Raw genomic sequence first — 13,469 nt, 5'->3', positions numbered from 1 at the left:
ACACACACACACACACACACACACACACACACACACACACACACACACATACCTGCCCTTGATAAGAATGAATGGTTCTCGCCAATTCTTCTTCAAGATCTTTGGCTCGCTTTCTATAAGGAACAATCATTCTACTATTAACAATATACTAAGAAATGAGAGAATACACTGTATCTACTGAAAATAGAAATTAAAATACCTAGAGTGCTTTGTTTAATATAAAAAATAACTACAGAACTCTACACATTAATCAGCTTTAAGAGGTTCTAAAGCAGTATATTTTTCTTGATATAATTTTAACATTAATTGTTATTTAAGAGTACTATTACTTGGGTTTACCTAAACCAAAGGCCATGCAAGGATTTATATGATATATTGGTTTGTCTTTATTTTTAAGAAGCATGAACTTGGAAGACTTATTCAGATGCCTGTAATCCTAACAGAATTCTAGGAAATTAACCAACTGTGTGAAATAAAATGTTACTTACTACCTTTACACAACTAGTAAGATAATTTCTTCTTTTGGATAAAACCCAAGCTTACTCTTCCTAATACAAAATGAAGTATCAGAACTGTTTGGGACACTGCTAAATCTTGCCCCTTATCTTCTCTAGGTTTTCTTTTATTTCCATGAAACTAATGACAAATGAACCAAGGAAAAAACTAGACATATAAACACTTCTTCAGACTTTTAGCTGTGGCTCACTCTTTTTGAGGCATACTTCTCAAATTCCTTAATATTGTATACATTCTTCCCCATTGAACCAAAGAGGAAAGACCTTGAAATTAACAGCTATTCATAAATTTCTTCACATTAACATAAAATAGGATTTCCCATGTTCAAATACAACTAATGTGAGAGATTCAAAATCATACACACTGAAAGGAAAACATTTTTTCCTTCTTACATTTTCTGTGTAATTGCATAATAGCAAGATATCCAAATGAAAAATAATCAGAAAAATGTTGGGTTTATTTTTTTTGGTTGCTTTATTATTTTTTCTGATACTAGGTTTTTGGATACCCTTCCCACCTCAAAAAGAAAGGAGTAAAATATGTTCAGTACCTGTAGGTCTCCAGCTCTTCAGCTGCATGACTGATCTTTTCATCTGCTTTGGAAAGTTTCTCCTCTTTCTCTAATCGGTAATTTTCCTCTACTGTTAATTTCCTTAAAACAAAAAGTGTTGTTGTTTTTCTACAGTATGTCATAAGATAATCATATATATCTTTTTAATTATATGGCAACTGGTGTTTCCCATAAAACAATTTGCATAACACCACTAAAAACATCACATGCAAGAAAAAAAGTACCTGCGGTAAATATTCCTGGTGTGGAACTTAATATTATAAACTGAAATTATAAACCATCTTGTCTAATATAGTACTACTAATATAAAAGTTTTAAGAGTTTTCTATAAGACTTTATCATAAAAATAAGACCAAAGGTAAATATTAGTAGAAACTATGACTATATATTATTTATTAAGACTTCTCATATAAAGCAACGTTACATTTATTAGACAAGAAGTCATCAAGTAATGAACTGTATTTCAATCATTTTTAAATTGGTTGTTAAGTCATTAACATAGTAATTAAGCTTCCAGGACAGTTCACATACACCAAAAAAAAAAAAAAAACAAAACAAAACCCAACTTATAAAGAACCCAAAGTAAATAAAAGTAGTAGTAACACTCCTTCTTACTACTTCTAGTTCTCTTAGTAACAATAGCTAACTTAGTGAGCCATTAGTATGTGCAAGAAATTGTTTTTAGACTTTTACATGTATTATTATCCTATTTAATTATCATAATAGCTCTACAAGAAGAGAAAGGAAGCACAGAGAAACTAAATAAGTGAACCTAGGCATAGAGCTAGCAAGTAGTGACTCCATTATACTATATTACTCATTGTTTCACATGGTATCATCAGTAACACTGGTCCTTCAAGAAATACTTATTGAACACCACAGGAAAAGACATTTGGAGTCCTAAATGTGAATGTCTCCCCTTCTTCATGAACTTGGGGGAGGCACATGACAAATTACTGAAGAAATTCTACAGGGCAGGACTAAACGTTTTATATTCCACAAACTATATTACCAGTTGCTAAGAAAGCACTTGCTAGGTCAATCGTTTCATAGGTGTTAGAAGAAAATAAAAATCATCTCTTCAGAAGAAGTATGAAAGTATAATGGGCTTGGAGATAGAAGGAGGTGTATTTTTACAGAATCTAGATTAAAAATGGCCAGAATTTCTTTGACACCTCTGCTGCTAAGAAGTAGTCTATGAACCTTCCCCTTGAAGGCTCATTTATGATGGAAATTGCACTATAAAAGAAGCCTGATGATTTGACCAAAAAACAATTACATCTTACTTCACATATTTAAAGCAACTTATCAGGGCATCTGTGCGGCTCAGCCGGTTAAGCATCAATTATGGCTCAGGTCATGATCTCAGGGTTGTGAAATCGAGCCCCACATCAGGCTCTGCGCTAGGCATGGAACCTGCTTAAGATTCTCTCCCTCTCCCTCTGCACCCTCCTGCATGCTCATGTGCTCTCTCTCTCTCTCTAAAAATAAGTAAAATAAAAATCTGAAAAAAAAAAAGATTCTCTCTCTCCCTGCCCCTCAACCTCTAAAAAAATAAAAAATAAAATAATAAAATAATAATAATTATAAGGCAACATATCAAGCTTCTATGTTATACTATTTCACTTCTCTCCAATATTAAATCTGGAAAAGTGCTAGTAATGTAATATACCTCATGGACACCATCAAACTAGCATCTAGAAAATGAATGAATCTAAATCACACTGGTATGCAGGCAAAATTAATTTAACATTTTACTAACACTATCAACTCTCTATATTCTACTCTAAAGAACAACCAGTGGCACAATTCACTGAATTTGAGTAACGAATATTTTAATTTAAATGTAAGAATGGAATATACAGTATTTTGGGAATTGAAAATATTTCAGATTAATGAATGAAATCACAATGTCAACAACATACACAGAGCCAAGATTCTACTAAGCTTCCCACCCGTGCTCTGAATATCTACAGAGAACACCTTTTCTTTTTGAAATTTTAAACATTCCTCATCAAAATTCTATAATTAACCAATCAATCAAGTTCAAAAGATACACTCAAAAGTATTCCTTTTACCTCAACTAATCCCCTTTATGCCCAAATTTTACTCCCAATATCTTTCATCCTAACCTAAAATGAAGGGTCGTCCATTCCTATGTTTACTGATGAAACCCATGAGCTGTCCACTCTGTAGCTCTTCCATTTAGTCAAGTGTATTTCTCTTTCATAACCTGAGCAGTCCCAAGTGGCCCAAAGGTCCATGATGAACAGCAAGTTTTTAATTTTTGAATGGACCCCAAAGAATGATTAAAGTATATAGCTTGGCAATGACAGAGCTTAACAAATCCCCCAGCATCCTGATGGTAATGTAATGTTGGTATTTTCTACCAGTTTCCAAATACATAAAAAAGAATCTCATTCCCATTAATTATGTTTTCTAAAGTCACCACAAATCTTAAATTAGCAAATACTGAACCAGTGCTCTTAAGGGAAGCAGAATTAGGTTTCTGTATGCTCTGGTGACAGCATTTTCATCTACCAGTCAATACATAACCCTGTTTTATGTGTGTTGGTTTAAACACACCTTATTTAACATCTATTGTTGGTTTATTAATAATGAACTCATGGCCAACAGCATTATAACTCATGTCCGAACAAAGGTTATCTTTTGAAAAAAGCACAAAAACATGGCAACTACATATAATGCAAAAAGGACACCTGTTTAAAAAATAAGAGCTGAAATACAAAAGCATACTGGGAACGTGCACATTGGGCAATTCACATTTTTTGCCGTTCTGTGCATGTCTAAGAATGACCACTACAGCTCCGTGAGTACTGGTTTGGGGTTAAAAGTAAGTTTTCTCAAGTAGGTAAATTTGCAAATACAGACACTACGAATGACGAAGATCGGCTGTAATAACTTTCATTAAAGGGGCTTGAAATTACATTAATTAAATCAAGTTATATTTTATTTCCTTTTATGATGAAAAATATGTCCTACAGAGGTATTTGAAAATCTGGAATCTCCAGATAGGTATCTTAACAGTCTTCTGTGTTTCTATGCATTTAGGCATCAGTACACACACACACAATACACACACATCAGTATACACAGAATCTTTCACTCTAATATATAAAGGTACTAACATACTTATTCATATATTCAACAAATGTTTATTGAATAACTACCATGTGCCAGACAGAATATTAGGAACCAGAAATACAGAAGAAAAGAGAATTCTCTCATGGAGTTTACATTTAATGTTGGGAAGATTAAAAAAAAAAAAGACATTCATCAGAGGACTATAAGGGCTATAAAGAAAAATAAAGCAACACAAGGGGATAGGGAATTGCAGGTATTATCTTAGTTAGGGTAACCAGAGTAAGATTCTTTGAAGCAACATTTGAACCTAGACCCAAATGAAATGAAGGATTTAACCTTATACAGGGGAATACCAGTCCAAGGCAGAAAGAGCAATTGCAAAAGGCCCTGAGGTATAGATGTGCTCAGCATGCTAAAGATCATCGAGAAAGGCCAGTGTGCTGGAGGGTAATGAAGGAAAAAGAAAATGAATAAGCTAAAATTAAAGGCATAACCAGGAAAAAGGAAAAAAAAAAAAAAAAAAAAAAGAGGTAGCCAAAAGTCAGATCTTACAGAGTCTTGTAGGCCATATAAAAGCTGTGGACTAAATTCTAAGTGTTACATGAAGGCACTTGGAGTTTGCAAACAAGACAGTGACAATACCCATAATTTATGTTTTAGAAGGGTCATGCCACTGGAGACAACTGTGCAGGAAGTTAAGTGGAAAAAAACTACTCATAAGGCTACTGCAATAAACCAGGCACTAACTGATGATGGTTTAGATGAGACTCATAGTAGGGGAGGCATGAAAAATGGTCAGATTCAGAAGAAAAAGTGTTTCAAGATCAAATAACTTCCTTAAAAATGAACTGATGAGGGGGAGACGAACCATGAGAGATGATGGACTCTGAAAAACAAACTGAGGGTTCTAGAGGGTAGGGGGGTGGGGGGATGGGTTAGCCTGGTGATGGGTATTGAGGAGGGCACGTTCTGCATGGAGCACTGGGTGTTATGAACGAACAATGAATCATGACACTGCATCAAAAACTAATGATGTAATATATGGTGATTAACATAACAATAAAAAATTAAAAAAAAAAAATGAACTGATGAAATATTACCCAATCATAAATTGAGTACTTTGAATATCACATAAGCTGAATATGCACTATTTTTAAGCTATTTTACTTGCCATACAGTGAAGTTATCAATGTAATTTTTATTACCTGTGAAGTGTCATTTCATTTTCTTGATACAATTCGGTCATTACTTTAAGTTTCTGCTGAAGCTTTTGATTCTCACTTTCAAATTGTATATTTTCTGACTGCAAAGATGCTTGTTCAGTCTGGAGATTTTTAATACACTCTATAGAAAATTTTTAAAAATCACAAAGGAGTAAACATTTTGAGATGCACATTAATATTTCATAAAGATTAAAATTACCAAAAATAATAAATTATTAATAAATGAAATTCTTTCCAACAGAAAATGTGTACTTTGTTCACCTAAATGCTCTTTAATATTTTAAGTAAAGAACTAGATAAACTGTTACAACTTTTTTATTACTCCAAGATTTCCCAAAACCTTCAATATTCTAATTCCAGCATCTACTTTTCAGTTAGGGTGCCAAAAACCAGTAGAATTCTTATGATGGTTATGGAGATGAGAGTTCTGAAGGGAAATATTTTAGTTCAACATTTCCTGTGGGCGCCTAAGTGGCTCAGTTGGTTAAGTGTCTGCCTTTGGCTGGGATCAAGTCCCCTATCAGGCTACTTGCTCAGTAGGGAGCCTGCTTCTCCCTCTGCCCTCCCGCCCCTGCTCAGGCTAGTGCCGCTACCAGCGCACTGTCACAAAAAAAAATAAAATCTTAAAAAAAAAAAAAATTCCCTGTGAAACTACTTCCACATGATGAACAATTCCTATTTTTATCTAGTAAAAAGTTTACAGGTTAATACTTAACTTCTAGCCAGCCCTCCTTTTAAGCAAAATTGAGATATATGTTATAAGTCAGGCCAGAAATTTCGACCTTCTGGTAAGAAATGGTACAAAATCATCCTAGCTTAATCCAGATCAAGACTGGAGAGAAAAATATCAGTTTTAACTTGTTTCAAATGCTAACCCACCTAAAAGAATTATCTATAAAACAAAAATTAACAATTCTAAGTAATTATGAGTGCTAGATAATTAGTGCATTGTTATCAAAAACCATTTATCGTCCAACATCATAACTCCACCTTTGACCTCCTCTAAGACTGAGGTGCCATCTCCCAAAACATGTATATAAATCATAACCACAAATCTTTTTTATTAAGTAGGCTCCACACCCAATGGGGGGCTTGCACTCATGACCCTGAGATTAAGAGTCGCATGGTCTACCTCTACCGACTAAGCCAGCCAGGCGCCCCCACCACAAATCTTAATGAAAGGCAAAACTTATTCTGTGTAGAGGGCAGTTTCAAAAATCACAAAATCATACTAACAAGCATTAAAATTTTAGTAATCATATGTAATGGCATTCTAATTACTCTAAAGGTATATAATTATTCATCCATTAATTAATCATATATATCAAAAGGAAAGTTTAAAGTAAATATGCTAACATCAAATGATCTTAATGTGCATACCTGTCCTTCCACAAAAATTTTTAAATCTACATCAGAAGAAATCTGTTGACCTAGGCTTTAAGCCAATGCCAAGAACAGTCATTTAACAGACATTAATGCCAGATATCATCTCTGGTAAAACTGGATCATAGGGATGATCTTTTAAAAGTTAACAGTTTTAATTTGCTACTTTTTAACATCTAAAACCATATCACACATATAACACTGAAATTCAAAGATAAGTATGGTTTTACATGTTTTTCTTAAATAATTTCATTGTTTTTATTTCATATGAATATGGAGGAAACTGATAATAAGGCTTTACCAGCAACAAAAAACTCAGTACTAATTTTTCACAAATCAGAAACAAAAGTAAAAGTTAAAAAAACAATCGAATTGGGCCTTTGCATAATTGATTCAGTTAACAGTACCATTCCGGATAAGGAGATATAACCTACCTGTAAGCTCTTCTTTTGTCTTATCTACTTCAGATAATTGAATGTAAATTTGGTTTCTTTCTCCTTCCAGGGTTTTTAAAGAAGCATTTAACTTCAGAGAATGGAAGAAGGAAAAAAGCAACATTAATCAGTTATACCAAAAAAGGAAAAACAAAAAATCTCAATATACTATCCCAACCTTTTGAAGTTCTTTTATCACTCGGCTGAAATTATCACCTAGAATGCATTAACCAACAATGCAGCTTCCATCTTGAAAAGTTATCAGTAGTTGTAAATATCAGAACAGAGAGAGATCAATGACTGATCCCTAAAAAGTGGGTATTTTCATTCTATTTACTTTCAACACAGAAGTTTTAATTAGAGCAAGCTTCAAAGTACATTACCAAGACTTCACATAGTTCAGTAAAGATCAAGATAACCACTACTACAATGGAAAAGAAAAGGGATAAAGTAGAAGAAATTGAACCTAGCATTTACTTCTCAAATTAGGATATGGGGCAACAGGAATAGGAAAATACTGAGACCAGAGGAAGAAGAATGTTCAAAGTCAGAAATATGAGAGAAAATACACTAAATATTTTTAATATATTCTTTATCCAAAAACATTAGTCCAGACCTTAAAAATTTGTATTCTGATAAATTCTAAAAATTAACAATATGAATTTCTAAAGTTATTATAAAAAAGAAAAAAGCAATTGATAAAGAAAATGCTGATCACTTCTGAAAATGTGCATCGCTTCTATGGTGGTAACTATAAAATGGACTTTTAAAATAATTACTAAGGACCTATAGGTTTAATCCAAGTTCTATTTCCTTCTCTATAGTCTTTATATTTATGTAGTAATGCAAACCTTAGCAGCATGAATCAGCTTCTTCAAAGCTCCTTTTGGTTGATTATCTACAGTAAAAAAAAAGAAGAAGAAGAGAAAAAACCAATAAATTGGGAAAACAGTGCCACACCACAACAGACATCCAAATGATTTTTTTAGTTCACGCAACTAGAGCCTTATAATCCCTCTTCTTGCTTTAATAAAGAATTTGATATAAGGCAGGATGGCCTTGGACATGCTCCCAAGAAGCTAAACAATAAAGCACTGGAAGTACCATAATTTCATTTAACGAGGTTCTTCAACACTCACTCCAAGAACAAATTTATAATAAGAATCTGGTATTCACCTAAATACAGTCCATGGTCTCGACTATTCTTAGAATCTTTCAGCATACAAAATGTAACTGGAATTATACTCCACACTGAAATAACATTAAACAAGCATGCATTTTCTCATTACAAAAGGAATTGCTTCTTGTAAGATAAAGCAGAAGTGAAAAAGTACAAACAGAACAAATGTGTTCACTTTAGGGATGTAGTTTTCTTCCAGTACACTAATGCTATCACCAAAGAAATTTACAAAAAAAATCATATCTTCTGCTCCTTAATAAATTTGCTCATTATGCAGGGGGTAGAAGGAGAAAAAAGAAACAAGATACAAAGTCAGAAGAGCTGCGGGGAAACTAATAAAAGATACACAAAACACTTCTGTACTCTCTTTGCAACTTCCAATGAATCTATAATTATGTCAACAAAAAATACCTTTTTCAAGTCAAAGGAACTGGTTTGAAAATACAGTGAGCGGCTATAGTGAACCTAACTCATGCCTGAGTTTCCAGACTGCAACCAGCAGTGGTAATAACAATTTGGGATGGACAGGATTAAAGTACTGAGCCATCTAATTTAAACAAACAAACAACTAAAACAGTATCCTAAGATATTCATCTATATAACACTCATTTTTTAAACTACCCACCCATCCATCTGATTAACTGACATGACAGGGAAAAACAGGCATTGAAATTATTATGATGCAATGTGAAAATTGCTGTAACAAAGATGGACAATATAGAAAAAGAACAGGGAAGAAAGAAGCTGTAAATCTGTCTGAGGAGTTGGGAGAAAAATTTACTGAAAAGGCAGTATTCCAACTGAAGCTTAACAATAAGAGATGGCGAGAGAGGGACAAAGTATTAGAGACAGATGAAGATGTGCCAAAGCAGAATTGCATAAAGAACATGGTGCACACAGGGGCGCCTCGGTGGCTCAGATGGTTAAGCATCTGCCTTCAGCTAGGGTCATGATCCCAGGGTCCTGGGATGGAGCCCCGCATCGGGCTCCCTGCTCAACGGGGAGCCTGCTTCTCCCTCTCCCTCTGCTCTTCCCCCTGCTTGTGCTCTCTTGCTCTCCCTGTCAAATAAATAAATAAAATCTTAAAAAAAAAAAGAAAAAAGAAAAAAGAACATGGTGCACACAAAAAACAAATAATCCAATCAAGAAATGGGCAGAAGATATAAACAGGTATTTCTCCAAAGAAAACACACAAATGGCCAACAGACACATGAAAACATGCTCAACATCACTCAGCATCAGGGAAATACAAATCAAAACCATAATGAGATACCACCTCACACCAGACAGAATGGCTAAATTTAACAAGTCAGGAAACCAAGGAGGCGGAGAAAGGGGAACCCTCCTACACTGTTGGTGGGAATGCAAGCTGGTGTAGCCACTCTGGAAAACAGTACAGAGGTTCCTCAAAAAGTTGAAAACAGAGCTACCCTACGACCCAGCAATTGCACTACTAGGTATTTACCCCAAAGATACAAATGTAGTGATCTGAAGGGGCACCTGCACCCCAATGTTTATAGCAGCAATGTCCACAATACCCAAAATATGGAAAGAGCCCATATGTCCATCAAAGATGAATGGATAAAGAAGATGTGCTGTCAGACATAAAAAAAATGAAATCTTGCTATTTGCAACAACATGGATGAAACTAGAGGGTATTATGCTAAGCAAAACAAGTCAATGAGAGAAAGACAATTATATGATCTCACTGATATGTGGAATTTAAGAAACAAAACAGAGGATCATAGGGGAAGAGAGTATAAAATAAAATAAGACAAAACCAGAGAGGGAGACAAACTATAAGAGACTCTTAATCACAGGAAACAAACTGAGAGTTGGAGGGGAGGGAGGTGGGGAATGGTGTAACTGGGTGATGGACACTAAGGAGGGCATGTGAAGTGATGAGCACTAGGTAGTATATAAGACTGATGAATCACTGACCTCTACCTCTGCAACTAATAATACATTATATGTTAATTAACTGAATTTAAATTTAAAAAAAAGAAAGAAAACTTGAGAGCCAAAAAAAAAAGACCATGGTGCACATAGGGAACTAAAAGAAAATACAACAGGCTCATCATTTTTAGCAAAAGAGGATGAATCATGACTTAATAATACCCAACTGCATACCATTTTCTGATTCACTCATTTCCAACTCCAAGTTATCATCGTTTGTTATGTCTTCTCCCAGCACAGCAGCCCAATCTTTCATCTTTATCAAGCGTTCAGTAAGAGACTTGACATTTAGCAAAAAAGGGAGAAAAGAGAAAGAGGGTAATGCCTTTTGCTAATTTACAACTTCTGAATGTGCAGTCACAGTTTAAAAATCAATCTACATAGATAACAGTACATGAGCTCTTATTCACCAGCTGATACTAAGATATGTAAATACTCTGAAAAGCTATAACATTTACTAACTATTAAACTCTACAAGTTAAAAACCAAAGGGGTTTTTATTCCTGTTTATTCCTAAATCAAATACAATACTTGATAATGGCCCATTTTTGCTAAATACATCACATGACTATAGAGTAACAAAACATTTTCTTATAGGACATTCTTCACATGCCACAAATAAGAGTGGCCATTAACATTAGAGTAAATTTTGTGTGAGGTCAAACAAATCTGCAAGTGAGACACATGATATATAAAAAGATCACAGACTTTACAGATCTGATTTTTTCAAATAAATGATTAGGTGAGGAGTTCAATTGAGATAAAGAAAAAAAATTATAGAACAGAATCTGAATTGGTACATTAGAGGTTTTCCAACAGTACTTTTTGAATTTTCTCAAATAAAGGAAGATTTTCTAGCACTATAGGTAGTAAAATGACTGTGCCATGCATTTCTGTGGAAGGACCCACCTAAAAACCCATTCTGCTCTATAATTTCTACCCTTCAATCTCTTCCCTCTTGAGAGTTCCAGGGATAAATAACATGGCTTACAGCTTTGACTGAGCTTGAGATTAGCATCTCATTCTTGTTCTGTTTAGGAAGAATCCCAAATTCTTTAGTAGGGTAAGATTAGGGAAAAAAATAAAGCAATATCCCAAATTATGAATACAACTCCTAAAGCTGGAATCTTAAAAACATTCTTAGTGGGGGTGGGGGAATACATAATAACATAACATAATAAAATAAAATTTAAAAAAAAATTCTTAGTAACAACATAAAGAGCATAAATATCTAGGTTTCAAGATGGCAACCTCCACTTCACTGCATAGATTACAGAATATTAGTTTTACATCTTATTACTTGATACTCACACCTGAGTATCTGTCTGCAGCTTGAAAGCATAAGATTTAAAAGAACAGGAAAGAAAAAGGGCTAGAATGAGGCAAATAAGGAGTAGGAAAAAATGGAACAAATCCTACAATATCAATTATTATATTCTTATTAGAGTCAAGTTTCAGTTAGACTTATTTTTTGAAAAGTATTCATCTACATGAAAGTACATACACCAACTAATCTAGGTATTACAGACATCCAGCCAATACATATAACTTCATCTGTCCAATTTCTAAAATTCTTTCCAACATCTTATCAATAGAAACAGATGGCAGTCTAAAGACAAAGGTAAAATCCACTATTCTTTTTCTTTCTTCGTTAAATACCTAGGGTAAAATACAGAGCAAAGAAGAAAAAGGACACACAGAATAATGATTTATATAGATCATATATATTAATAATATATATCAATAATACACATTAATATATTATATATTACATAATATATAATTAGTATACACTATTACATAATATATAATATATGTTACAAATCTGTGAGTGCTCAAGGAGCATTTGGGAGCAAGAATGACAATACTGGTACAAATTAAAATGAATGCCAAAGAAGTACACATGCTCAAATTTGACCAAATAATTATAAAAATAAAAGTCACTAAGACAAAAATTTTCAAATTTCAGAATTAGTACAAAATTCCAGCTGACTCACTCACTAAAACCAGGGGGGCCACTTACCTTGATATGATTTTCTTTATCACACAGAACTTGTTCTGCACACACTTTGGAGTCTTCAAATGTTATTTTCTGTTTATTAAGTTGACTCACTTGTTCTTTCCATTCTTCAGCATCTTGTAAAAGCTAAAATTCAAACCCCACCAAAACAAAAAAGCAACTCATTATTTTTCATACTTATATGTAAAGAAATTTTTTTATATATTTAGATGTATCATTAATAGATATTATACAACACAATGTGTTGCTAAGAAGTAAAGTGGGGAGGGATGAAAGAAGGAAAGAAAGGAATGAAGGGCAGGCTCCTGTTTTCAAAGAATTTTCAAAAAGGATAATGCAAAATAAGAGACACTTAAAACTTAAACACTCTTCAACTGGTTTACATAATAAACTTAGAGCAAATAAAAGGCTTTTTGAGACATATATATATGTCAGATTTGGTCATTTCTTACCATCCCTTAAGTCCTGTTTTTTTTTTAAATCATGTGCTGTTTTGTAGTTAAGATAACTAAACTTCCAGAGATACCACTAAACTGGAATAGATCAAATTCTGCATAAAGTCTTTTACTGTATATACTTTTACAGGAAATACTTTTTGAACATGACGCAAAAGGTAAGGATTGTTATAAAACAGACTTGATTACATAACACTTAAAAGCTTCACAAATCAAAAAATAACACAAAATCTAAAAACAAACAAGTAACTAGAAAGGAATTCTTATACATATGTGACAAAAGATTAATAACCTTAACATGCAAAAATCTCTTAGAAGTCAGTAAGAAAAACAGGAAAAAAATGAATGAGCAACCAATTCACAAAAGAAATGGGCCATATAAATATGAAAGAAAAGTCCAAATTTATTAAATCTTTAAAACTCAATTCTATCAAACAGTAATTATTGGATTTCTCTGCAAAACTAAGGCTTCATAAGCATATTTCCTAGCACAAGAAAACTAAACTTTTTCTACGCGTATATAACAGAATTAAGAGGACACCAACAGATTAAAAACAAATGAGGACTGAAGACAAAAATCTGAATTTTGTGATTAGATGGACTCTAGAGAGTTACTAAAGAAACTG

At 33.4% G+C, this 13,469-nt stretch overlaps 1 protein-coding gene across 11 annotated transcripts in view; it reads right to left on the bottom strand.

Moving 5' to 3' along the window:
* MIA2 (MIA SH3 domain ER export factor 2) overlaps positions 1 to 13,469 on the bottom strand; it is a 92,678-nt gene that overhangs the window by 31,690 nt on the left and 47,519 nt on the right. For 10 of the 11 annotated variants that reach the window (XM_073895127.1, XM_073895125.1, XM_073895126.1 and 7 more), the window contains 7 exons: positions 12,392 to 12,514; positions 10,543 to 10,648; positions 8,084 to 8,130; positions 7,233 to 7,323; positions 5,398 to 5,536; positions 1,067 to 1,168; positions 53 to 113 (listed from right to left, as the gene is read on the bottom strand). In XM_073895127.1, the coding sequence (XP_073751228.1) occupies positions 53 to 113; positions 1,067 to 1,168; positions 5,398 to 5,536; positions 7,233 to 7,323; positions 8,084 to 8,130; positions 10,543 to 10,648; positions 12,392 to 12,514 (669 nt within the window). Of the gene's footprint in view, positions 1 to 52; positions 114 to 1,066; positions 1,169 to 5,397; positions 5,537 to 7,232; positions 7,324 to 8,083; positions 8,131 to 8,408; positions 8,484 to 10,542; positions 10,649 to 12,391; positions 12,515 to 13,469 lie in introns of all 11 variants that reach the window. The other variant, XM_073895131.1, reaches the window with a different exon arrangement.

The sequence above is a fragment of the Callorhinus ursinus genome, unplaced genomic scaffold (assembly GCF_003265705.2).
Source record: "Callorhinus ursinus isolate GAN/ISIS: 27379988/994484 unplaced genomic scaffold, GSC_fseal_2.0 scaffold8, whole genome shotgun sequence".
NCBI lineage: Eukaryota > Metazoa > Chordata > Mammalia > Carnivora > Otariidae > Callorhinus > Callorhinus ursinus.
Note: the sequence above shows the minus strand (reverse complement) of the source record. Positions and strands in the feature narration are given on the sequence as shown.